The 26,890-nt window shown below is 48.1% G+C and overlaps 1 protein-coding gene across 6 annotated transcripts in view; it reads left to right on the top strand.

The window, feature by feature from the left end:
• LOC118513202 (protein Shroom) overlaps nucleotides 1-26,890 on the top strand; it is a 182,184-nt gene that overhangs the window by 9,369 nt on the left and 145,925 nt on the right. For 2 of the 6 annotated variants that reach the window (XM_036058699.1, XM_036058694.1), the window contains exon 2: nucleotides 958-2,363. In XM_036058699.1, coding sequence (XP_035914592.1) covers nucleotides 1,911-2,363 — 453 coding nt within the window. In that variant the 5' untranslated portion in view covers nucleotides 958-1,910. The remainder of the gene's footprint in view (nucleotides 1-957; nucleotides 2,364-26,890) is intronic. The other 4 variants (XM_036058697.1, XM_036058695.1, XM_036058693.1 and 1 more) reach the window with 4 other exon arrangements.

The raw sequence follows: 26,890 nt of genomic DNA, 5'->3' as shown, positions 1-26,890 counted from the left end.
TGTTTTTCCATCGCATGGAAAGAAGGTGCGTGCCTGTTTTTTTTTTGCACTAAGCAGGAGGCAGCGGCACAAATGCGCGGTTGATTTGGAAAGTGCTCTCGATATCGGATATTGATACGCGGCGCACCGCTTCCGGGGTGGTTGTGTTTTTTTTCTCGTATCGGCATTAATGGGGCGGTGGAGGGTTTTCTAATGTTGAACAATCGAAATTTGACAGTTTCCATGGAAATGGTTCGAAAACCCGAAAAAAAAACCAAAGGTGGAAATTGTTAGATTAATAGTCTTTAATACACACTCATCGCGTTTAGAAGGCTTTTGCTGTGCAGTAAATCGCTTTGTGATCGATCGATAGGAGATAAAACGATCGTTCGGAGGATGTATTTGCTATAAAATATCTTATCTAGAATTAAACATAGATCAGTTAAAATTCTTAGTACTTCAGCGGTCAATAGCTCAGAGATGATCGGACCGCTATCAAAGCAGTGGTTCATTTCGCCATCATCGGCCATTCATTGAGTGGTGCACTCATTTACAGTACCGTGATATAATTTGATGGATCGACAGCTCATAGTATAAAATTTTGCGTACGAATATATACGTCCAAGAAGCGTCTCTTTGAAACTATGACTAACGTATCCCAAGCGCAATAGCAATAGCTTACCTTACCTCCTAGTGTATAGTGCGTGTTGTGATGTCGTGACGGTATGTGAATCCGCTACCCATTCCTACCCTTAATACAGGTGTGAAAGGCCATTGATAGCGTCGGAATGAGTTTCTCCTCCCAGGCCCGCAGCGCTGTTACTACAAGAACATATGGTGTGCAGCTTCAGGGCGAGCTAGGATGAGCATTGTCATCTTCAGCTCGGTGCCCTTATCTCACCGCCCCATTCCACCAGACATGTTTTACCCTGCTCCTCGATGTTTTCTAATCTTACTTTTTCTTTCATTATTTTCCAGCCAAAGCAGACGACACCGCCATAACGCGCCCATTGTGTGACTCTCTGGTGGGAGCAAAACCCGGGGACAGGGGGTTTTGTAAGCGTGTTGTGATTTTGTTTTCTTTGCGATGCTGCACTGAATTTTCCCGACCAGCGAGTGTGCGTGTGTGTGTGTGCCAAGAAGAGAGTGAGAAAAATAAAACAGAAGAATAGATAACAACAAAGAGGTGTTTTGGGGGGGGAGAGGCTGTTGATGGGGTTAGGTTTTTGGGAAAATTGCATAGAAAAGCCCCCGTACAAATGCACCTACAACACGGTGAAAACAACAAAAGGGGCAAACCGGCAAGCCAGGCAGGTCAAAAGTGAAACACAGTGAATGATGATGATGATGATGATGATGCGCAGGTGAAGAAGATGATGATCGGTGTTGATGATGAAGCATAAGAAAGAGGCCGCCAGCTAGCGAAGGAGGAGCGCGTTACAAGTAGTGTGAAGACCGACCCGAGGTCGGGTCTGTGCGTGCGTGTGTATGTGATTGTGTGTGTGTGTGCGTGTGCCTTTTTTTCCTTCTTCTGTGGCAGGCGATCTTCAGCGAGGGAAATTCGGTGGAAAAGCGACACGTGCTTCATTCTTTCTTTCTCTTTCTATCTTTCGTAAAGGAAAACTGTGTGTGTGTGTCTGTGTGGTTCTCTCTCGCTCGCTTTCTCGCGTGTGTGCTGATGGTGTCGAACGGAAAACGCATCCGCGCGTTTGTTGTGCAGTAGTTGTGGCAGTAGTAAATAGTAGGTTGGTTTGGCTCTGAATGTGGCGCAGCGCTTCAATGGTGCCTTTTTGTTTTGGTTTTCTTTCGCTGTGAGCTTGAGGGCCGATGCCAACCACCAAACCAAAACACGCATTTCAGTGTCGCTTCGTACATTCGCATGAGTGAGTGAGTGAGTGTGGTCGGTTGTGTTGTGGTGCGCGCGCTGTGGGATGTCTATTGGCGACAGCACAATGGAATTGGCGACGACCACGACGGCACGATACGCCAATGGAGGTGGTGGCGGTGGTGGTGGTGGTGGTGGTGGGCCACCCCCATCATCGTCGTCCTCCACCACCGTGGGGCCGTCCGGGGAGAGTTTGAGCCTTCCGATCGGCACGACGGCGGCACCCAACACCAGCACCAGCGCCAGCAGCACTGGCAACGGCACTGGCAACAATAGTGCGAACAATCTGAAACGAAGCAGTATGCGGCTTATCGCGAACGCGGCGCCATCCGCGCCGACCCCAGCCGCGGCACCTGCCGTGTCGGCCGCAGCACAGTCACCAGCATCAACCAGCACGACGGCATCTTCGGCGGCAACGGCAACGGCGGTCATCGACACCGTCGCCTCCACCGTGTCCTATCACCGGCGGCCGACGTATCCGGATGCTGCGACGCTACAGGTACGCTTGAGCTTTTTAACCGATAACACTGTTTGCACTCTTGCCAGAGCGAGAGAGAGAGCGAGAGAGAGAAAAAGGGGGGTTGTTAAAAATGATCATGAACTGAAGCGAACGCGCACGCGCTGCTTAATCCACTTCCGGTTCCGGTCGCGCACGTCACGTGTTTAGCCGCACTCATGCTTAAATCCTTCCTTGGAAGGGTTTTGTATCGAGCAGTAGCAAATGTTTTTTTTTGTCCGTCCAACAAATGTAACATATCCGATCGGGGTTTGATAGCGATTTGGCTAGCGAATGTGCGCGTGGCTTTGGGAGATCCACGCTTCGCGACACCCGTCGCACCGGATGTGTTCGGACAGTGATGAAGTGACGAAGATGATTCGATTAAGGTTAGCGCGGCTAATTTTAATGGGGTGCCGCTCAGCGTAGATCCTTTTCGAGCGGCTGTTCTGGGTGTCTGTTTTGAATCACAGCTGGACATTTCCGTTGGTTGATCGAATAGAGCGACCTCGAGGGGTTGATAAACATCTGTAACGATTTATAGTAGTTTCGAACGAGAAAAGTCTACGTTTTAAAATCTACGAAATAAGATATCAATGTTATCTATTTTTAGAATTGAGCAAAATTATGAAAAAGCCAAAAGTCAAACATGTGTTGATCAAATCAAGCACAAAATGATGAGAAAATATATAAAGTATTAATAAATTAAGTAACAGTTAACAGATAGTTTAATATAAAATAATAAAAATGCAAAAAATCAGTAATAATTAAAAAAAAATAGAAAAAAACAAGGCTTCAAAACGTATTTTTTTCTGCCTTACCCTAGGCGGTTCGGTAGCCCAGGTGATAGCGGCGCCTGTCTTCATATGGCAGGACCGTGGTTCAAATCCCATCCCAACCGCCTCCCCGTTCGTAGGACTGACTACTTTGCTACAGGTAAAACCACTCACAGAAAGCCAGAAATGGCAGGCCAAGACCTTTCGAGGTTGTAGTGCCACCGAAGAAGAAGAAGAAGAAGAAAACTCGACATTGATCTGGATCTGATTCGATCGATCTTTTAATGACTGCATTCTTTCATTGCCAATCGCTTTTTTAACCTTGAACCGTTCATCGTATGTTCTCACCACCATGCTCCACAATCATTCTATAAGATAGGCAAGCACTTAGATACACATCAGCCGGATAGGGTGTTTTCGGCTTCCTGTCCACCGACCAGAATGCATAACTACGCCACTAGCGGGACGAAAACCCTTTTAGTCCGCGTTGCAAGGTGTAAATTTAGCTCCAGCTAATCTTATCCCGATCGGATTGGCTCGCATCGCGCCGGAATGATCGCGCGTGCTATTTTTGGAATAGTGCGAGCGGCTGCTGCCGAGTGCTACGAATGTCCGTGGCGATATAGAGATAGTCATCTGGCCGGTACATTGAAAGAACATTTGCGAGATTGGACGGCTTCTCAACCGGCGGGGCAAATCGGCCAGAGGTGTGTTGAGCTTCGCGGATCTAGACAGAATGCTGCTTCTTTGATGAGGTTTGGCTGGAAGGCGGGCTAGTTTGTAGCAAAATGTAAGCTATAGCTGTGCGCGATAAGTGTACCGCACTATCTTTGAGCCGTTCAGCTAATGTCATGCGATAAAACGGAAGCGGTGGTTCGAGCGGTACCGTACAGATGTCACGCGAAAACGTTCAACCCCCCGGGCCTTTGGGGGTTGTCGGCAGGGGGAGAGAGCGAGAGTCTCCCACCATTCAACCGGAACCGGTTCGATAATCCCGGAAGGATTTCGTGGGCGTGTGTGTGTGTGTGATGACCTGCCGCTCTCAGCTCAATGCAGTAAAGCCGAAGCCAACGAGCTACTTGCGCGGAAGACCAAAAAGGATGCTTGACCTAATCGAGCAAAAGCCAGCACGAGCTTTGCTTTCGAGCTTCGAGCGGATGAAAACCATCACCGATAAGCAGAGATGGGGGGAAGGTGGCGCAATATAACGGGACTCGTCTTTTATTCGTGTCCCGTGTCCGCGAACCTTTCCATTCGTTGTCGTGTAATCTGCTGAAAGCACTTAAACAATCGGTTTTGCAGCTACTTGCAGCGGGCCTGTACGTCGGGGTACCTGGCCCGACCACAGCTAATCACGGGAAAGGTGTTGACGGGTCTGGTGGGTACCGTTTCGCTTCGCCTGGAAGTTGAAGTTATGGTGATTTATGGAGGTGATGAAAAGAGGGTGTCCATTAGTGGACAGTTACCACTATCTAAGCGGATGTCATTGGCGGGTTGAGCATGTAAGCATGCTCGTGAGCTAATGTTTCCCGCACTCGAAATCAACTCCTTGGTGTGGAGATCCTGCCACGAGTCCCACCCCAACTCTTACTTCATCGGAGCATGTTCTGCTGTAACGAAATATTCCACCATTCTTATCCAACAGCGATCTTCCAAAGTCCGCAAGCAGATGTGATGTGTTGTTGATTTATTTTCGTACGAGAAAGATGACAAGATATCTCTGGGCGAGAGAGCGAGAGACAAATCGCACCAAACAGACGTAACCGATATCGATAAATCAATTCGAAGGCAAACCAGCTGCGAAGATCATTGAACGGTTCGGACCCGTTTCGAGCGTACATTCTTCATGATCGCAGGGGGAAAACAAGCTTTCCGAAGTCGGCGTCGTCGTGTGCAGTATGCAGATTAGTGTCACGCAGCAGTATCTGCTCTCGTGCCGTGATCCATCGTGAAAGACAACTTATCGGGAAAGAATAGTTCGCCCAAATACAAAACCGTATCACAATCAAGATAAGCGGGACACTTGAGCGTGCGAGCGTGTATTTCCCGCATCAAGGAGTGTGTTGCGTTTAATCTAGCAATCAATTAGCATTAGATGGAGGTTTTGATGTGATGTTTGCTTCGCTCCTCCTGGGTGGGGGGAAATCTAGTTGAATAAATTAGCTCACTGTCTAGAGGGGAAACAAATGGATGGCAAACAAAATGGAAGGCGACAGCAGACCGGACAGACCGTGAGTTTGATAAACGAAATATATCTCCAAAAGGAAGAAAACAAAAAACACGCGCGGGAGAATGAAATCTGCTTCACAACAATTCTTTTCGCTAGGTGGCGTCACATCATCCGGTTCCGACTCTAAGGGGACCGGTTCGCCACTCGCTCAGGATCGATCGATCGGTCAAGTTTTAGGGTTTTTTGTTTTGGCGAATTATTTATTTTCCTATCGAGCGCGAGTTCTTGCGAAATCGGGCGCGTAGTCGTCGCTAGACGATCGATCGGTCGGATAAAGGGTTGATTTTATGGTTCTAAAATTTGAATATTTCCCTGGAACTCATTACGGGGCCTTAGTTATGATCGTTATGAGTCGATAAAACATCAACACTTGAGGTAAAACGGGCCGATATCAGGAAGGGTGATCATGTTTTGCTGCTTGTTTATCGCATTCTAGACGTAGAGTTATGTGGGAATGAGTTTCGTCTAATTTTAATTGGAAAACAGGGTCCTCACAAGAAATACGTTCCCCCAAAATAAAAAAATAAAAATTAACTTCCCTGTCTATTGTTTATTCTGATCTCAATTTAGATCGGTGTATTTACAATCCTCTTTTTGCGATCCGCAAGTGCAAAAGCAAACCAACCTGCTTCTCAAGGTCGTGTTCGTGCTCCGTCTTGCAAACCCCCGTCCAGTCCAGTCCAGCGTACAATGATTTCTTTTTATTGTATTTCCCCTGACTTGCTTTATGCTTTCAACCTGCGGGAGCATAAAAAAAGAGTTCTTGCTTTACATAATAAGAGCACGACAGCAGCAGCAGCAGCAGCATCGGAGTGGAATAATAAAACCAGATTGATGTGAAACGGCGTCGTCATCATCGTGGCGATCGCATCACAACCTGGAAGCGCGAGAACTTTAATCATGCTTCGTATCGTTTCGCGATTGTATTTTGCAACAATGTAGTGCGAAATGGGAAGCCATCGTTTTGGCGGGTTCAGCTTCTTTCCCGCGCATGGCTGGAGAGCTCCATTTGCTTTTACGCTCTTCGGGAGCTATTAATTCTTCGAGCTCTATATCTGGACATTGGAAGTATTTTCCTCAAGGAACATAAAATATTTTTTCCGAAAAGTTTGGCTTTCCAATTCGGCCAGCCATTTACCGAAAGTGATCAGGAAAACGAGAACAAGTTCACACGCACACACCAACACTCATCTCTCGCGTTTGTTCCGTTTTCGAAGGCGCAAACCTGCGGAACTGCGGGAGATGAACCGCCGATCCAGCTCTCGGTCTAAACGTTCTCCGTTTTGCAATTTCTTACCGCAAAACCCACCAGCCTGCCTGGCCACCCCGTTCTTCTCAAGTTCTTCCTTGAACTTGCAAGCAAAAACTCGAATCTTCCCGCTCGCCGTGCAAAGCGAAGGGGATAATAATTCGCTGCAGCCAAAGAACGCTTGCCCGGGTTTTTTTTTGCGAGAGCTGAGAGAGCTCGGGCGAATGGCGCGCGAGTCATTGAACTCCTCCGGTAACCGTGCCCCTTCCATTCCACCGTCCGTCCGCCGCCCTATGGGGGGGGAAGACCGAGGGTTCGTCGCTGTCGCCCGGTTGAAGTCTTTTTGGTTGATGAAAGTTTGCCCGTTGCAAAACAGGAAGCTGCTTGTGATCGTGAAAATTAACTCATTCTTTGTCTGCCAAGAACTCCAACCAATGGAGGTGGTAATAAGAGCGATCCGGTCCCGGTTAAAGGACATTAGGTTGTGAAATTTAATCCCAAACTAATGAAGAGTTCCTTGCGCACTCGGTAAGGTCGCCGGTAATTGCACGCCTAACTCCTGACGCACCGTTTCTCACGGCTCAATCCTTTCGATTTCCAACGGCTTTCCGTTGGAAGGAAATGTGAGAAAAACTTTATTATCAAAATTACATCCAACGAACCTTAGTTGCTGCCAGTCGCGATCGTGTAGGCGATCGTAAGCGAAGATCGAAGGTGTGAGAGGGAGTCCGATGTTGGTTGGATTCTGTCCCTTTAGTCCGTAATTTTGCTGGCTCATCGTTATCTTTCCAGCCGTTCTAATGGAACTGTTAGAACTGCATCCTCCAGTCCGAATGCTTCGTTCGGAAAACCTTTTTCGGAATGAGTCGGCAGAATTCTGGCCTCTCCATGTTCATCTAAAGCTTACGAGCTAAGAGACGTTGTTGTGAGGTTTAGAATGTTACATTCCTGGTTCTTTCTCTTCCAACCTCTTCCAACGTGATTGGTGAGGTACGATAGCACGCTTTACTGTAGACAACTTCTCTTCCCTTCGAGGGTTGCTAGATCTCTAGCAACCTTGCGTGGCGTTTGGTGAGTGTTCTTGATGAAGTGTTCCGTTTTTGATTACGTAAAGGCTCCTTTCGATACGGCGTTCGAACATCACACGAGCAGGAACACGGGAAGAAGGATCACGGCACCGAGAAGATTGCGACCAACCGTGATAATGACGGCCGGTGGAAATTCTTTTCAAATCGAATCAATTCGAACGAACGTGATCATGATGTGTTTGTAGAAGCGGGAGTTGTTTTTATTAGTGCGCTTCGCTCGAACCACTTCCAAAAGCTAGAGATGAACCTTATCCGATCGGTTTGGACAACAGGATGAATCTATTAAATGGTCTCTCGAGGCTGCTGCTGCTGCTGAGGCCTTCCTTCCGGATGACACTATCTTGCTTCGGTGATCTTTCCCGCGAATCTTTCGCTTGCTGCGGATGGATGGAGCAGAAGGATCAGACAAGCAGATCGTGGAACGCGCAACCAACACTGGGGGTACGTGTAGTGCATAGTGCAGCTAAAGGCCTAGGGAACGGATGGATCGATCACGCTTCACCGATCACGGTGGATCGCAAAACCCACCCCCAAGGAGGCAACATGGCAGAAATGGTAAATGAAGTGATTAACAACAGCCAACCGCAAGCTTATCTGACCACGTCTCCACACTGACTGCAGGCAGAGGGGGAAGGGTTTGGTCAACCAGCAACGGGCTTAGAATCAGATTCTGCGGATGTGCACGTGTACACCGGCCGGGGTGTTACAGACAATCGCACCTGTACGATCGGGTCCGGGCAGAAAGTCCGCAAACGGTCGGCGGCGGGATGGGAATAAAATTGAAGCGAAGACCTTACGTGCTGTTTCGTGGGATTTTCTATTCTAGCCTATACCGTCCCTATCGATTGCTTCGGTTACGAGATCCGGCTGGTTTCATTCTGCTGCACATCTAAAAAGCTTCGTCTTCGGGCAGAACTAAACTGGTGGAACGGTGGAAAGCGGTCGGACCAGAACACATGTCTGTTCCATCATCTTTCCTTCCATCGGAGTTGTTCCTTGTGCTGGTGCCACCTGCCACGATCCCTTTTTTGCTTCCCTCCCCTTGAAGGGTTGACCTTTATCTTAATCTCATTTGCATATCGCTTTGATTTCATCTCTATATGCCCCGGACCCAACCATTACTAGTTCGCAGCGAACCAGCGCGGTTTGGCAGTTCTTGTAGGCACACACACACACACACATTCGCTTCACTCACCCGATGCAAAGACATTAGTTGCTCCCCCTCTCTTGCCAGTTGATCTTTCTCAGTCGATTAGGATAGGAAACCCTATTTCGGGTTCGGGAGAGCAGGGTTTGCTGTACCGATAAAAACCAGCGTCCAGACATTCTGGAACATGGTGTGTGGTGAGGTTGAAGCAACTAATGAGAAATGGAAAGAACTTGAAGTTCTTCCTAGAGGTTGTGGTTGGTTGATGAGGCCACGAGATGCCACTCGCTTTGTATATCGATTCATCACACACACACACACCAGCAGTATGTGTTGAGGCTCTAAAACTCTGGACGAGAGAGAGAGAGAGTCTCTGATAGCTGCTAGATGCTTGCAAAATGTGCTCTGCTTCTGCGTTATCAGATTTAGACCTGGTGGACGTGGTGTTTTTCCCCTGCTCTTTTGATGGCGAGATTGACGTGCCTGACGGAAGGGCAGGTCAGGTTTTCTTGTGAGTGCGTGTGCAACGAATGGCACGTTATGAGAGGCATTATAGGACACACTGCGGTGGAGGTTTCGTTACGGTGAGATCTGATCAGTGATGGGATTTGGGAGGCATATTTTTTCGTTGGTTGTTGGCTGTTGAGGTTCGTTCCGTTGTTTGAGTTGATGTTGGCCGAACGTCCTTCCCTATCATTATGTCCGAAAGAACACCAAACCCAAGGTCTAACTGTAGATCGAACTTACTGTTGTCGGTGAGGGGTTTTTTTCTGAGTATTGTTTCGGGACCCACTTTTGTTTTGTGGGGGGTTGCCCTCTTGCTTTGGAGGGTGTGACCGGTGCGAGGTTTATAGGAGCGTCTCGCTAAGTAGTGCCATGCCGTACCAGTTGTGGAAGGTTAGATGGCGCAGAATTATTGGGTGGAGTTCCTGCACCGCACATAACTTCCTTCCGTTCGGTTGGTGAAGTTGAGTAACTGACTAGAAAACAGCGGCGGTAGCTAAACCGTTGATATAATAGCTGAAGCCAAACTATCTTCAGGTTCTCTCTCTCTCTCTGTAGGCTAATCGCATTAAGAAGGTAGTAGATAATATTCAATATCTCCTAGATTATTAATATCTCACCTCGATTGTCGATCAAATTGATCCTAAGAAACCAGGTCTCACCATCCCAGCTCTCCCCGCTCAAGTTGTTGCGGATAGACCAAAACTAGCCACTTCCGACAATTTCCTTCCCAAATAAAACAAACCGGCAGCATAACGAAAAGAGCCGGGCCAGGCGCCATATCCACCCATATCCAGACAGACACCCGGATGCCGGAATGAATTACGTTTTAATCCAATTATTTCGGTTGCCGGTATATTGGTCGTTTCGGTGTTGGCTGTTTGCGGAAGTCACGGCATACGCGAGCACTGGACGCTGGAAATAGGTTAGCAGGAAATGTTTGATTTCCTTCCAAAGCTGATTGCTCAATCTCAAGCGCTCAGAGTATCGCTAGTATCAGTGCTAGGCTCGGAGCTAGTGCGAGCAATTTCGTGTGGGATACGAGATTAATTTGTATTGAAATTATATCGAATCATTTTCATGAAGATATAATTTGGCTGAATGGTTTCAATGTAGGATAGAGCAGTGGAACGGCGCCAGATCTAATAAGACTCGATGTGCGCTTTTTATTAGTCAAATATTTAAAATAACCGTTCCGAATTCTTCCTTCAGCAAGCAAATATGGCCCCACAAATAAGACACACGGTGGGTCACGACGTCCAGAGATAGAGAGAGAAAGAGAGAGAGACAGAGCGATGGAACAGCATCAATCCACCAACCACAGCCACAGGTCTCGCCAAAGCCAAAGATCTACCGTTGGCCAGAGGTCACCCGGGAAATGGGGACAGGCAAGAAGAAGAATACTGGCTCAGATTTGTTCTCCACGTCCGTCCCGTTGGACGCCGTGTGCTGCGCTATCCATTGTCTACTTCTGCAAACATGGCTACAAGCTATCATAAATATGTGTGTATAGATTGAGAGAGAGCGATTGAAAGTGGACCCTCCGCGATTGAAGGTTGCTGTCACCGTGAAGCTGGGGAGCAAGCTAAAACCCGAGAAAACCCGAAGGAGGTGTGTCCCGGGGCTCCCTGGCCAGCCGGGCTAGTCGGCCGCTTGGTGCTCGGATGAATAGCTACAACATCAAAGATCAATATTTTATGTTGTGCCCATAGCAGAGGCGAAGAGCTAGCCGAAGTGCCGTCGTCTGTATGGAGAAAACAAGAAGAACTCAACATGCACTCGGTCAGTTGTTGCTGGATAGCGAGGGGGAGACTAGAGAAGGCGGGGAGGCAAGCATGACGATAAGAAGGCAGAAGAAGAATGCGCACAGCGAATGTAGCGAACAGTAATGGCAACAATAATTCGCAGCGCGACAAACGTGAACGTGAGCCCGGTCTGTGCACCGTCTGTCGAGAGACTCTTGGGGCTGGAGACGACGGCGACGACGCTGGTGACGTTGGACACGATGCTAGTTGTCGTCCTCAACGCCGTTTGCGATGTCCGTTCTTGTTGCTGTCCGGTCCGGTGTTCATCGGAGCAACAAAGAAGAAGGGCCTCCATAGGCGTCGCCGTCGTTTGCTTGTTAGTGGAACTGTTTGCCCTTCAGAATAGCCAGCCTGCCTGCCTGGTGGGAAGTGTTCGCCTACTTGGCACCTTGTCCTTGCGCGAGCTGCCGGTTCTTGTTCAGCTGTCCGGGGCTAGTTAGTTTATGTAGCGAAGGAATCTTCCCCCTGCTCCGAGAAGAGATGAGACGGTGACACACTATTAGCTGGTTTGGATCCGGAGAGGATGATCACGTTCGTTCGTCGCTGATCACAATTATCAACGGTCGTAGATTAAAAAAAGTGACACCAGCCAAGAGGGCCACCACAATACCTGACAATATCGCGGATTGATAAACGATTTCGCGAGGCATTAGATGTGAGGTCCAGTTACTTTGCACAGCCTAGTCGTTGAAAACGGGACTGTACTGTTCCCCGTTTGCGCTTGTTTTACCACTGGGCTAGAACAGACGACAGTGACGCTCGTGATGGAAACTTGCCGAGAATTCTGGACTGGTGTCTGGTGGACGACGTGGCTTGGAGGTCAGGTCAGTGACACACGTGGCACTCTGCTTTTCCCTCTCCTGCTCGCCCTCCGATCATCACCGATCGCCGTCTGACGGGTCGAGTTCAAACGCAACGTCCCTTCTTCTCTCTCACCGGTTCGGGGTGCAAGAATTCGCCGACAGAGACGAAGCTCACAGCCGGGCAACAAAGTGTGCAACAAAATATGCGGGATGATAAAGTGTTTCTGGTGTTGCGTGTGCGAAGCTCCCCAGGCACTAGGCCCAAGTGTGCCAATGTTTGGTGACGGGCTAGTATTCCAACGGGACACACCCGTATTCCCCTTCGTTCCCCTTGGGGAAGTTCTTGTTGGAGCTCTTTTTCCTGCAGCTTCAACGGATTATGGGTGTGCGTGTCCAGGAAGGGCAGGAATTTAGCAGCCCAAAGCGAAGTGTCCAATATCGCAAGATAAATGAACCTCGCGCACAAGTCCCGGATCTAGAACCGCCGGGTGAGCTAGCGTGGTGGAGTTCAATTGTTTGGGTTTGACGTGCGCCCGAGGACATGAGGAGAGGTGGACCACCGGCGAGCAGGCGTTAGAAAGGTGAAGGTGAAGTTGAAGAATGACGTTTGACGGAGTTAAAAAAAGGAAAAAAGAGCTATAAATAGATACTAGGTAGGTGGGTTGGTTTTTTTTGGAGGAACTCTTTCTAGAATAAAAACTGAAGACATCAGCAAGATCCGCCAAATGATCGTGCACTTCCAGGCCGCTTTATCCTTAAGCGGCTTTTACAGGCCCGTTTTGCGTATTGTGTGCCGTTTTGTTTGTTTTTACTTATCGCTCCCACTCAGCCATTGAGAGAGCTGGGGTTTGCAGATATTCGCCTGAGCCCATGTAGCTCCCGCAGCTACATTATACTGGTTGCAATTTGTTTAGATTATCGGGCTCTTACAGGAGTGAATGTCAGAATGGCGGGTTGTTTTTTCTTCTCCTACTTCAGATCGGATGTGTATCCGTATCCTGCTGAGCCAAAAAGGGGGCCAGAATAACAGTTAAACTGTCACCGTTAACCAGCATCAGTGGGTTGCGGTTGGGGTGCAATTTTTGTTCCACCATTTTGATCTGAATTCTATCTCGGGACTCCTCCACCAGACGTTTCAGAGGGAGAGAGAGAGAGAACTCCGAGGGAGGCAAGTTATTGGTCCTGGTAAAGTGGTGTGGCATGCCTTTATAAACAATGCTCTTAAGCTGCTCCAGTTTGACAGTGAATTACATCATTTGCCGGTGGAATTTATTTGTTTGTTATTGCAAACCCAACCCCTTAAGAAAGCGCTCCGGCGGGAGAGTGCATTGACATACGGAAGCTGTGCGATTAATATAGGAAGAACAGGTTTTCAAATGGAATGTTGATGCAACCTCGTTTAGGGGTTCGCTCGATTTTTTAACTCTCTTAAGTTATGAAACATATGGCCACACCATCGTCGGCACCCTGCATCAAAGTAAATACACTGTTTATCATCAACAAACGACATTGTGTGGAGCTTTTTGTTGAAGGTTTTTTTCTTGTCGGGGTCCGATATCGTCTTTCCAAATGTGTTTTTCGTTTACTAACGTCGCACTGCGCCGGTAAATTAAGTCGTACCTGGTGGGAATTTTTGTTTTCCACCTTTTCGCTCCTAAAATACTGTTTTTGCTTTCGCTTCTGCCCGTCCTGCTTCAACTCCTACAACACACACACACACGGCTCGGTCGATAGTGTACATGCGCGCCGTGGAATTGGATACTTTTTGCGCGTAGCCCCACACGACGAACTTGATGATGGGTTGATCGTTTTTTTTAGCTGTATGTGCCCCCCTTTTTTTTGCTCTGTGTGTTGGTATGGTTTTGTGTCAATTCTCAACCCCCCAAGACACACACACGGACACGCGGGCACATTGTAGAAAGGAATTTGCAAAGCGCGTGGAAACTCACTTCTGGTGGCCTGGTCCACTTCTTTTGGGCTTCTAGTTGCCGGCATCGTTTTTATTTGACCTTCAAGGCCTGTTGGCGTGTGTGGTCTTCTGTGGCCTCCCTCACTCTGTAGCCTCATAAAAGGAAGGTGATACAGTTTTGGCTTGGTCCCGGCCTGTTTTTTTTGCTCAATTTCTAATCGATTTCAAGAGTCATTAGAATTCCCTGGAGGGAGATATCGGCCTCCCTTTTCTGGAAGTGAGAGTGTTGAAGATCCGCAAAAAACACTTTTCTTTTCTAACACCATTTCGAGTAAGCTCCAACTTCGGTAGTCGATTCCTCTTGGAAAGATCATACCAATAATTGAGGGATAATGAGTCGTTTCCCTTTCATGTTTTGGATGACTCCCGGAGGGAGATATGTACCCATGAGCGCTTGAGGCTACATATCTGTTACACTGTCGCCCGAGCTGAATATGGACAGCGTAGTTATTATCCAGGTGTCCAGGTCAGGGCGATTCCCTCCACCCGCCTAGCAAACCTCAATCCAATAATGAAACGTAATAAATTAGATTAGGTAGCTAAACTGTGCGAAAGCTCCCTGACTGTCTCGCCTCTATGCCTCCGCCGTTCCCGGTAGAGCAGCACGGGACGCAAGAAACCCGTTCGGACACGTTTGGGGCGTACACCACCCCGCGGCTTAACGGAGCAGTGGCGTCACGAGCCATGTCACATAGGGCGCATGCGTGTACAGTGCAACGCAGATAGAGAAGCATTAGACGTCGTGGTGTGGTGCACGATCACGTAGCGTTAGGAATGTCCCAGCGTCGTTTGGACTCATATGCCTCCAAGCACCAGGGAAGCAGAAATTGATCGTATAATTGTTGGTAAGGTTTCGCTTCCCTCAAATAAACCCCGAGTGTCGAGTTTATTAAGTGTGCAGTTTTTCTCACTAAACTCTGCCACCGACCGACTCTTGCCGCTTCCAGATCAGGTTCTTGTGAAACATTTACTGTACGCATGGCTTGGACGTGATCTTGAGTTGAAGATGCAGACGGAATAAATCATAAACCTGTCGGTTAGCATACGAATATCAATCCCCCGCGTTGATGTGACGTACCAGCACCGGCGCGGAGTGATCGTCCACTCGCCGTGCCTGGTTTCTTTGTGTTTGTTTCTGCAAGTGCACCCAGCTCGTCAGGGTCGTGTCCGAGCGTTGGTTCTGAACCGGCGCCAGCATGGCTTCGAGCCGGGCGAGCCCGAGATTGATAATTGGTGGTGCGAATTTGTGCGCTTAATGCCGAGCGAGTGAGAGAGAGAGAGAGAGAGGGAGACAGAAAGAGGGTAATAATTATAATCAATAATAATTACATTCAAATTACTCTTTGGAACGGGGTGGTTGGTGGTTGGCAGTGTCATGCGAAGACGAAGGTGTGCGCGAACGCGCGAGCGTCCTACCACATTACCGTAATTGAGTTATGGATCTCTTTGTGTTGTGAGCTACGGGGAGAAACTGATGGCCCTCACCGTAAAGTTCATGCTCAAGACACGCTCAAAATGAATATTTGTGTGCGAAGAAATTTTGGGTTAGAAATCGGTTTCGATCTTCCTCACAGCTGAACGACAGCTCGTTCGTCTGCCTGTGGCAATTGGTTTTTCATCATCAAATTACCTTTACGAACCTCAGATGACTCAGATTGGCCCCCGGGGTTTGGGTGTGCGTACTGCGGAACTGCCACTGCGACCACTTGGCATTCCGAAGATACTATCTTTTATCCATTCCAGTGAGCAGCCACCCGGCATTTTATGTGTCATCATGTTCTAACGGGCAGATGCTTCTTTGGTACGATTGATTTACTTGATCCCAACGTACGGGTGTTTCTTCCTTCGAAGTGAATGTTTTGTTCCAGCTCAAGAAACCGTACCGTAATTCAATTCAATTAACACTCTATCGCTTCAGCTGGAACCGTTTGAGCAAAACGTTTAAAACGCCATATCTTAACCTTTTCTGCTGCTAACGAATGCCGCCAGCTGCTGGCTGACGTTTAGTAACTGTTTCGTTTGCTGGAGCGTATTCCGATGGGGTGTACCGGTATGTGTCTGTGTCTTATCCTTCCTGTTTTGATGGTGATTTTATATTAAACAATTCCATCGTTCACTTAATACCCAGCGGGAAACCGTTGCGTACCGGTTGGAGAGTGGAAGGAAAAGTCAGTTAAATGAAGATAACGCGATGCAGTCAGCCAATTGGTGCAACAGGAGGAACGGTACCGGGGCAGTAATTGGAAGCAGAATTGGGGCATCTTTTGAACGGTTAAGCTTAAGGGGGGTTGTTTTGCGGTACTGACAGGCAAGTTTGATTTTGGATGAACGTTTTAAAGTATATGCGTTCAGAGAGTAGAATGGCTCATAATATACAATATCCTGAGAGTCCCACCAAACATCGTTCAAGTAGTTTAGTAGCTGCTGGGGCTTTTTTCGAACTGTATTTGAACAAAAATCGTGTACCAGTTAAAAAATACTTCCAGCGAGTAGAAAGGCTCATAATAAACTACTTCATTGGAGTCCCTCCCAAAATATTCGTTTGGGTAGGACCTCCCAGAATTTTTCGTCCACATGGGAGTATGAGTAGTATGTATGAGTATGAGTAGGGAGTTTTGATTTTAAAATAAATTGAGAAGGGAACGATGTCATGGTAAATAATCTTGCAGAGAGCAGCTCACAATATATAATTTATGGGGAGTCCCACCAACGATTTGTGAATGATACCAGCATGCAGCTAAGTTAAGCCCTATGACCACTTCCCATTTTTCAATTACCTAAACGATTCTTTCCTAATCTTGCCCTATTGAGGATGCATAAAGGCATAACCTCAATTTTCATGGTCGCCAGCGATGGTGGACATCTATCGGCTTTTCGTTGAAAAAAACCGACCAAACCGTATGGCGTTGACACCTTCATTTATTTCTCACTTAACCACGCTACATCTGCCATTTAAACCGCACTTTTCCTTTTCAGAATACATTGTGCAGTGTGCGCCTAATCGCTTCATCTGCACACCACAAACGCCCAAGGTCGGTCGGCTCGCCCCTCGGGTCGCCATTCTGCCTTTTTCGAGGGTCTTCCTAACCGGCCATTACGCAAGCGCAAAGGGGCACACGCTTTGCAAGAGCAAAATTGAAGGAAGCTTTACATTGTCATAAACCATCATAACAGTGTGGTGAGCAGTGCGGTGTTGTGCGGTTTTTGTGTGGTGTGTCCTGAACTGACTGAGACTTGAGTGTTGGTAGTAAAACTAATGAATCATGGCGTAGGCCGTGGGAGGACATGCATGCGCGTCCTGTGGTACCTTTTTGTGTTTATCGGAGGCAAGGCAGCCAATCCACAGCACAGCCACAGTCGTCCGTCGTTAATTTTCACTTTCCATGGTTGTCATGACGACGATGACGACGGCACAGTCGCGTTTTGACAGATTGCTTGACGGATGAGATGGAGGTTTCGGTGCGCTCGCGCGATGATCCTTTATTGTTTTTCGAACTGCTGGCGATGATGGGAAGAAGGGCGCCAGGGCAGCAAAAACCCAATCGGGCGCCATTCTCTTAAGGGCCTGTGTTTGAAGTGTTGTTTACTACAATGGCTGCAAGAGATGAGGCACGGGCTCTTGTACTTACACCTTTAGTGTTTGAAAGCGATAGGAAAATATAAATAGCATCAAGGGATAAAAGGGTGGTAAAGTAATCGCAATTACGCTGACTATCCATGAGAAATTCATGTCCATTGATGCACCGGGAACGCTGTGGCGAAGCGAAAGATTACATAAACGATTGGCTTTGGCCGGCGCACCACGGATGGTGACGATTATTAGAATGGTCCTGGGCAAATCGATCATCGCCGGCACAACTAAAGTCAAGTCGACACACGATCGTGCAGCGTCAGCCATCTTTCATGGAAAGGTTGGGTGACCGTTTGCTTTCCACCAGAGGAAAACGAGCGGATGGGAAAATCGGTTTTACTTTTACCGCTCGACCGCCGAATCCAAGTCCTCATCATTGTTTTTGCTGCTGCTCACTCAGGTCGAGTGATAGTGATGGACATGCGAAAGTTGTTGATCTCGTTTTGTTGTTTTCGGGGTACCTTCAAACATTGATTGAAAACGTGCTCACAATGGCACATACACAAAAGGGGAAAACATTGGAGAGGACGACACAATGGGTGGCATCAATAATAATTAGGGAAGATTATGTTTCCCTTCTTCAAAGGTGGATTGCATATGTTCGGTGAAGTGCTTTCACTTGTGAGGTTACCCAATGCGGTTCCGCAAACGACGGACGGAGTTGTTGTAGGAAGGTTGGGTATGAATCACCCTATTGCTCACACTTAACTTCACAAGTGGGTCAAGCTTTGTGGACATCATTCTAAATCTTCTGAGAACACTCCTCCTGGCTAAAACCACAGCCGTGGTTCAGATTCACACCAAAGACCACACCTTTAAGACAAGAATCCAACAGAAGAATTCCTGGAGTGTGAAGACAACGACGGTCATTGATCTTTTCGCGAATTCAGTTTTGGTTGGGCCCCCGGCCTCCAACGATTCAAGGAACCCATGAGAATCAATTTCACAAGTGTCCCTTAAGCACCCATTATCGTTTCTCCCCAGTGCCATAATGCTGGGGCTTGGTGCAAATTGGATCGTAAAACGCCTTGCATTCCATTAGCACTTTGACGGGCGCGAGGTAGAGAGAAAATTCCAATCACGTCCTACTGTCCCTAGCGGAATGTGTCCAAATGTTCAATCAGCTTCGCTTCGAACAATGGACACACATATGCATGCGATAAGAAAGGCGCTTGCGAGCATGAATCATATGGTTCACGTTTTACGAAAAGCTTAGCAAAGGTACGCACGCAACGCCACGTTCTATTCTGTCATGGTCAGGCTTCTTAGGCGGCGTCGGAACTCAACTGTAGCGTGTAGAAACGTACACACACACAGAAACAGATTTTGAAATGTTGAATGAAGTCCGTCAAGTGGAGGTAGTTGTTTGCCGGTGTTTGGGTGAACTCAAGTGGAGTTGCCGATTGCTTGACGTGGTCTAGCGCTTTGACACATCTGGGAGAGCGAACCATGCTTGTTGGAATATAGTTCAACAGGCTTCCTTCCTGTTGGACTCTTAGGTATCTAAGTTCCCCTTCCAGGTGGAGTGGCTGTCGGAAAAAGAAAAACAGGCCCAGTAACACGGAATCATGTTACATTTCCGTACTCGCACCCGTAGCTTCTGTTCACCGGTAGGTTTCCAGCATGGTCGCGCTTTCGAATGACCTTCACATCGTTCAAGATATTCGCAGGGGCTCAAAGAAAGCCCACGAAAGGGATAAGCTATTGGAATTGTCAGCTAGTGGCGTTTTGTGGTGAGATCGATCAGTTAGTTGTCCGGCCACTAGCTGGCACCCCTCCCCCCAGTTTTTTTTTATAAACGTCTTACCGTGACTCATCGTTTACCGACTGACAATCACCTGGACAGTCTTGATGGGAAGCCTTGTGGTTGTGTCTCGAAGTACAGGCTGGAAGTTTTTTTGCTCACCAGTTTGCGGTTTTCGGCGAACCGTTTCCTCAAGCGCTCTGGAATAGGAACTTGAGCCGTACACAACAGCAAAAAAAAAAATGGCCTCAGCAATTTTACAACCATCTGCTGCTCCACAGTCAAGCGGTGCGCCCGTCGTAATGTTAATCGAGCGGACGGTGCGTTCGTTTCGTGTGTGTGTGTGCACAGAGGGTTTTGTTGGAGGGCATTATTTGACTCACCGATGGTTGCAGCAGCCGCACCAGTGTGTCAGTCGGTAGTGGTAGTGGCCTGTGCAAAATGTCAAAATATATTGCCCGGGAATTGCGTGGAAGTAGGTTACCGGGAGCATAAAGCGAAGCAGCCTCTCCTTGTGCCGTTGAGGTTGAGAGGGGAGAGCGAGCATCATAAGTGTGGTGGAACTAACGAGATGTCGTTTGGGAATGGAGTAGAATTGACACCGTTACCTGCGGAGGTGCGGATCCCAGGGACAATGGAAGCTTAGACGAGCCTGCGAGACAGCGGGAACTTGCACATGTGTCAATCATAGTGAGGATCGCTGAAGCTCACTTGAGGATGTTAATAATGTAACTGTTTGCAATGCACAAGTCTTGCGGGGATCTTCTATCAAGAACTAAAGCTATGAAGAAGTGAACGCTAGGAACTAGGGAATCTCACCCAAAGAATCTGTAACCGTATGGGAAATCAGTTTTATTGCTCCAGCGCTTAACATTCCACCAGCTAGATATTCACTTCAATTCTCAAGCTCCACTTAGGCGAATTCTCCCCCGGAGTGAAGGAAAACGATCAGCCGCGTCTAATGACGTGAGTAGCATTCGCGAATTTTCGCACATCATTTGCCGAACCTGCACGTCATCCATAGAGTCCGCACGCGTTCTTTACCCTATGATTAAGATAACGCTTCTCGAAGCGTTTTATAGGCCCATCACCAAAAGTGTTTGCAAGTAGGCTGTAGAACTATTAACGACCAAGGAACTGGCGCTGGGATCTAGCGTATCATTTTAACGACCATCCCATTCCGGGGCTAGCTCTTCGCTTACGTGGTCCGATCGGACATTAAACGTGCAGTCTGTCACCGTGGCGTGAGAACTATCGTTTTTTTTTGCGGGCCAATTTCTTCCCTGCCGTTGGGGAAAAGTGGAGATGGAATGTGGTAGATGTGTAAGCGGGTGACTTTATGACACTGCTCGTTTTGACGTTGCATCCCAATGGTTGCGGAGCGTCCAGATATGGGACGCCTGGAAAGGCCAGTCCGTCGTTATGAGCCCGGACTGTTACGGGGTCGCGTTCTAATGAGATATCAGATAAGGCACCCGGGGTAGACAGACAGGCTCTAGAAATGTCGTGTGGTGGAGATCACACGGCGGTTCTCCAAGAAAGAGGTAACGATCTTTCTCCAAACCTTCTTCTCCTTCGCTCCCGTGCTTCCATGTGAAACGAAAATCCCACCAACTCCCCGAGAAGCGGGAAGCTCACAGGTCACGGGGTTTTTGTGATGTTTAATGGTTCAGATTTGTGTGTCTGTGTGTGTGTTTGGTTTGCTTTGTCCCGCGGTTCGCTGGAAGTGCGCGATCGCGCCGGATCGCTGCACATTTTTCCCGCTTATGGCGCATGTTTTGATAGTGACCCGAGCGAAAGAAGCCAGCACTGACGCTGGTCCGGGGAATTGCATGGATCGGTGCGCTTCTCCGGTGTTGTGTCTAGAATATCGTGCCCGCGCCTGGAATTGGTTCCAGATTCCAGACTAAACGGGAAACCGTCACATCAAGATGAAGATCGCTGTTTTGGTGTTTGTTTTGTGTAACTTTTGCTTTATGATGGTTGTTTTGGATGTGGCGCCCCCCCTCCCGGCTTCTCACCACATTGGAGTCTAGACTCTAGACCTTAGGGCACTCGTAGCAAGCAATGGAGATGCATCATCTTGTGCTCATAGCGAGGTGGTTTTGGTTTGAGCATGACGACGGGATAACATTTAGCACATTGTTGTGGAGGCTAGATTTATGAGCTTTCTTAAGGAAAGAGTTGATGGGATTCCGGGAACTCACGATCATTTCGGGGGACTCCGATTTGGGAATCGCGGGAACTTTAAGCTTCTCCTGCGTTGGATAACCTGGCGAAGAACCCTGTGGCGTCGAACGCCACAGTTACTCACGGGGGATATATGTATGAGGGCTGCCTTTCGGGAGGGAAAAATAAGGTCATGATCAGTGCGTGTTGGAAACAATGACGAAATTGGGCCACAGTCGAGCTGCCCTAGCGGGTGATCGCGATGACGAGGCCTGTTTTTCTCCACCAGCGCTGCTTCCTTATTCCCCGGGCGACCTTCATTCAATGTCATTTCGTAAATGAACACCGAGGGAACTCTGAAGGGTAGTTAGCGCTCAGCTCCCCCTTCTAAATCCCATCCCAAAACCATTCATCGATGTTTGCTGGCTGTCATTTAGAGAGCATCCTCGATCTTTGATCATTTGGGGTTTCGTTTGGGGGGCACGCAAGCACACAACAATAGAAGCGGCCTGCTCCGGACGCACACATTGGATGGTCTTTCGATTGATTACGCGAATCAATTCTGATGGTCGGAACCTGTGGGAGGCAGGCAGGGCACCACTGAGTTATTGAAGTGGTAAGAGATCGACACTTTTCACCACTTTCCTTTCACGGGTTCGGCGTTTTTTCGGTGTTGGATTTGGGAAGAACCCGCCCGTCTGTTTCTTTTAGCACGATAAATTGAAGTCAATTCAAGTGTACTCGGCCTCGGCGCGCACACACAGCTTTTGGGGAGTGCCCAATGTGTTTTGTTAGGCGTCGCTTCCCCTTCTATTACCGGCTGCTGGCCGAAGGAGCTCAAAGGAGAAAATACGGAACGAGCCGACGGTGTTCGAAAATTAATAAAAAAAAATCCTATGAGGCACACATTTACGCCACATAAGCGCACGTGAAATGAAAGCAGGTCACTTGCCGTGGTTCGCATCTTTCGCTTGGCTGTGTGACTTGGCGGTGTGTGCGGTGCATCTGATGAATCCAACGACGAAACCCTTGCCAGATGGTTCAACCCCGGAAAGGAAGATTTTCAAACACGAATCGATTGGGTCGTGTTGGGTGGGTGGTATGGGCGAAGATTAGGGGGAGGAGGAGGAGGCGGACCTGAACTCTTTACCTCATATGTATATGAAGATGTACGTTTCGGTAACAACGTACACCACCGCCGAAGATGGTTGTTGGCCTGTGTGCATAGAGTGGTCCAATTTTACCTTACCTCCACACGGATTGGCGTTGGACGGCAGTGCAACGATGTTTCCTTATCTACCTAGTGGGTGGAAGATAAAGCTGAACATCTTTAGCTTCAAACAACAACAAAATAGAGAGTACCTTATGGTGAAGTAGTGGCGCGAGTTTACGCTTCCTGTGCGCAAGTGTTTCCTCGCCACCCTTTATTTAGGTGACCGTAATTTACTTTCATGATCGATTGAGATAGTTTAATTTTTAAATTGAGTGCAGCTGGCGCGGATAGAAATGTTTCGTACCCGGTGAGCGTCAATTGCGAGGCCCTAACTATATAGCGCTAGCCGCTACCCGTCCAGCCCGAGACTTTCACTATCGGTAGAATGAATGTTACCATTTCAGTTCGGCCGTCGTTTAGTGCGTGGTGGTGATTTAGTACAGTTAAGGAGGGAAATCGAGATTGGGGACGAAATTGATGGGCCATTTCAGTCCAAAATCTTCAATATATTGGACGTTACTGGCATTTGAGGTTACGCTTCTGACGCATTAGCGTAGTAAGTGATGGAACTTGCTGAAGAAGTAGCTTAAAACAGAAGGAATGCCATTTTGGAGATAAATAGCCAGCTGATCTTCCATTTTGGGAGTTGTCTCCAACTCCAACAAGGTGATGAAATAAATTGTCGCATTATCCTGCAAAGCTCTTCGCTTCTTCGGTGTTAAGCATTAAGAGATTCTTGAACGATCGCTTACTGTTGCATTTAACTACTCTCGGCTTCTGGAGACACAAATCGTTCGATCCTTAATTTGGGGATATCGTGAGAGTGCTGCTATCTCAGTGTAGTGCAGTTGTTTATGAACTTAAGATTCAATTATTCTTACCGCCCCAACTTATGCTCTCCCGTTTGCTCTCTTCTTCTCGTTCCAGGTACGTGTGCGAAGATTTAACAAATAAAAAGATGAAAACTGTGACCTGTATGTGCCCTGGCTACCTTCACCGAACGTGTGTGCCGGTGTGTGAACCGGCCTCTTTCAGCTGTCAGGCTCCGTTGCGTGTGCTTACATTTCGCACGAGCTTCGTTACACTTCTCATCCGCGTTTTTTGTGCGTGTCCCAAGCGGACGACTCCAAAACTAGGTCCAATGTGTGTGACGGTTAAGTGAACACGTTAAGATTTTTCGAGGGAGGAACTCTCCGTCTAGTCTTTCCCATTTTTTGTTTTTCGGGACGCTGTGAGCTCGGTGACCTAGTCTAGTGATTTCTTCCTGGTGGTGGGTTGTCCACCCTTCTTAAGCCTGGGGGATTTCGGGTTAGAGTGTGTGTGTGCGAAAAGATGGGGAAGAATTAGACACCGCTAGGTTATTTGCTGTGCTGCCGGATGTGACGACCTTCACCGGGCTCGAAACGTCACATACCACACTCGCCGATCGCAGCGGCAGAGCTTACGCGGTGGCTCGAGTTCTGCTTTTAATCGATTCCCGAGCTCCGGTTCCTCCCGGGCTCGGGGCGGATATGCTCATTAGAGGAAGAAAAGCAACCCCATCCATCCATCCGGCAGCAGCCACCGGAAGTGTAAGCGGGCGGGCAAAGAATCGCGCACCAAGAAGAAAGGCACGCAATCCCGTGCACTACGTTACACAATGGAGCGGGCGTAGGTTTATGATGATGCTGGGCGCTTCTGCTGCTCTTCTTTCGGTATAATAAGGGGGGGCAGCACGATTTGTGTGTGCCTTCTTCCACCTCATTTCCGTAGTAGTTCTTAGACTAATTAGCGGGGTTTACACGTGCGCACGGTGTAGAGCAGAACTCAAGAGTCGGCGCGTGACCTTGATTTTGTGTGACCCGCGGACTCGGGCCGCTTTTTGGCGGGGTCTCCAAAAATCTTCCAAATGTCATGCACAATCAAAAGACACACGCCCCAAAGTGTGGGTTCGTTTGCGTAATGAAGTAAACCGGATACGAGAGGGCATCTGTTCCGAACTCCGGTCCGGTGAGGTCACATTGCCGGGTAATGAGCTATTTGAATATGAAACATCACCCTGGAATCATCTGACTAATAAGTTGACTACGTTCGGGTCTCCCACGACCCACGGAACCCTGAATTCTTGAGTCGAAAAATTTGTCTCTTGACGATAGAGGCCAATCATCGGTCGGTCGGTTCTGGTTGCATAATGTAGCTGCTTGATCATCACCACCATGTCGATCTTGATGATGAGCGTTTACTATCGTCCTCGGCCGATGCCCTTCCATCGGTTATCAAACAGATCACGGTGGCGCTATGAGCAGAGGATTATGGTCGGCAGTAAAACCGTTGACCTACAGACGGTGGCTTTACGGGTCAAAGCGACGTTTCCGAAGCTCATCGTTTTTGGCTTTATGATGTTCGGTAGCTGTAAAGTGGCGTATTGCGAAACGTGTGTCCGATTATAAACCAGGCGACGTTGTTTGTGATTTTTTGCCAAAAGGTTCAGACATTGAAGTCTTACTTGTCCGGATATCCGATTCAATTATCGTTTGCGAAAACCAAGAATGAGGTTACCAGTAACGATATATAGGTTAATGTAATTCCTGAACTCCCTCTTGACCACCAATTCTTGGTGCAATAACTGTATGAGAGCACCACAAAGAAAACGAATCCAATATCCTCCAATATTTGGTGGATCAATTAATTTTGGAACCAATCTAAAATACGTTAATCACCCAACGCACCATCTCTCTGGCGGGCCAGTGCTGGATGGCGCCGACTGACCTGACCAGCGCAAAGCGTGCTCTGTGTTTCATCATCAAAATCTGTGTTAGTATGCCTTTGCTATCATTATCTTGTTTTTTTTTTTAGTCGCACCACGCGTGTGCGAATGTTTATCGTTCCCTTTCTAGGCCGAAAGGCAGATGTTAGACAGAAGGGACTATAAAAATTCTTTGCAAACAGCAAACAGCCGGCTCGTGGTCGTCTGGTTTGTCTATAATTACTGGAGAGGTTCGCGGGACGGGTTTTTCTTTCAATGTCTGCAGGCACTCTTCTTGGCTTTGGAGAGTTTTTTTTTGCGGTTTCATCATTATTGCTTTATTGGGGCAGTGTTTTTCGGGCCAGAAGATCGAGATGAGAGCAAAAAATGGGTGCAATTAATGTATTAATCAAAAGCGCAACGCTGTTGGTGGAGCCGTTATGTTTTCTGGATCAGTTTCTGGATGAGATCTGGGACTTGGTGCTGATTTATGAAGAAATTAGTGAAGAAAGCACTTTTTTTATTCCAAAAAATCAGAATTCTACGTGTCTAGTTTTTTGAGCTTGGTTAAACCTACTACCTCACGTAACGTAGCTAATTAACAACGACACAGGTGGTTCCATTTTGTTTAACGAAGTTATTCGTTATTACATCTCTTTTCTACCGTAATTGGACACTGTCAACCAGTTGGAAATTAACACTTGATCACTAATTACTACCAGCGACATTCACTGTCACACATCATGGACGTAGAGAGGAAAAGTAATGTCCCGCGTCAGTTGCCACTCAGAAACAAAAAAGAAAACGAAAACCTCCCTATTGTGACACATTGTTTGGTGCGTACAAAACGTGTGTGAAGTTCGCTCGATCGTTGCAGTCACAGCAAACGACGACCAGGACTCGTTCGATCTCGGAACTTCGATCCAAATTAAGTGTGACGTGCTCAATCCCAGTAGTCGCGCTGGGGAGTAGAGCCCACGAGTGCATAAATACTACCTCTCGCGCTCACGTGTGTGTGTGGCTTTCGTTATCCAGTCGATCAATCGCCGGCACTCTCCGCGAGGTAGCTGGAAATGATTGTCGCCTCCAAAAAAGGGCGTCTCGTCCACCCACGGATGCCCTACTCTAACGGTCATCCGGTCACTAGGACTGCCGACACGAAGGTACGGTTGGCGAACCCTTTTTCTTTCCCCCCTCCCCAGTCCAGGTGACACGTGCCCAAAACTGGCAACGGTGGCGAAGAACTCTCCCCCGTGTTTGATATGGTCTGAAAAAGCGTTACCGCTACCTTGGTGTGCGCTGCGCGACGGAAAAGCTGTATGAAGACCTCGTAAAACGCACCTCCGAATGGTCATTTATCGCTTATGGATAGGGGGGGGGGGGGGGGGGGGGTGTCTATGACTGAGACACCTTATGGTGCTCTTGCAGTGAAGGTGTTTATCCCCAAGACAACTCCCGGCCCACAGCCGTCCACGGG

Source organism: Anopheles stephensi, chromosome 3, assembly GCF_013141755.1.
Source record: "Anopheles stephensi strain Indian chromosome 3, UCI_ANSTEP_V1.0, whole genome shotgun sequence".
In the NCBI taxonomy this organism is placed as follows: Eukaryota; Metazoa; Arthropoda; class Insecta; order Diptera; family Culicidae; genus Anopheles; species Anopheles stephensi.
This window is presented reverse-complemented; position numbering and strand designations above follow the sequence as displayed.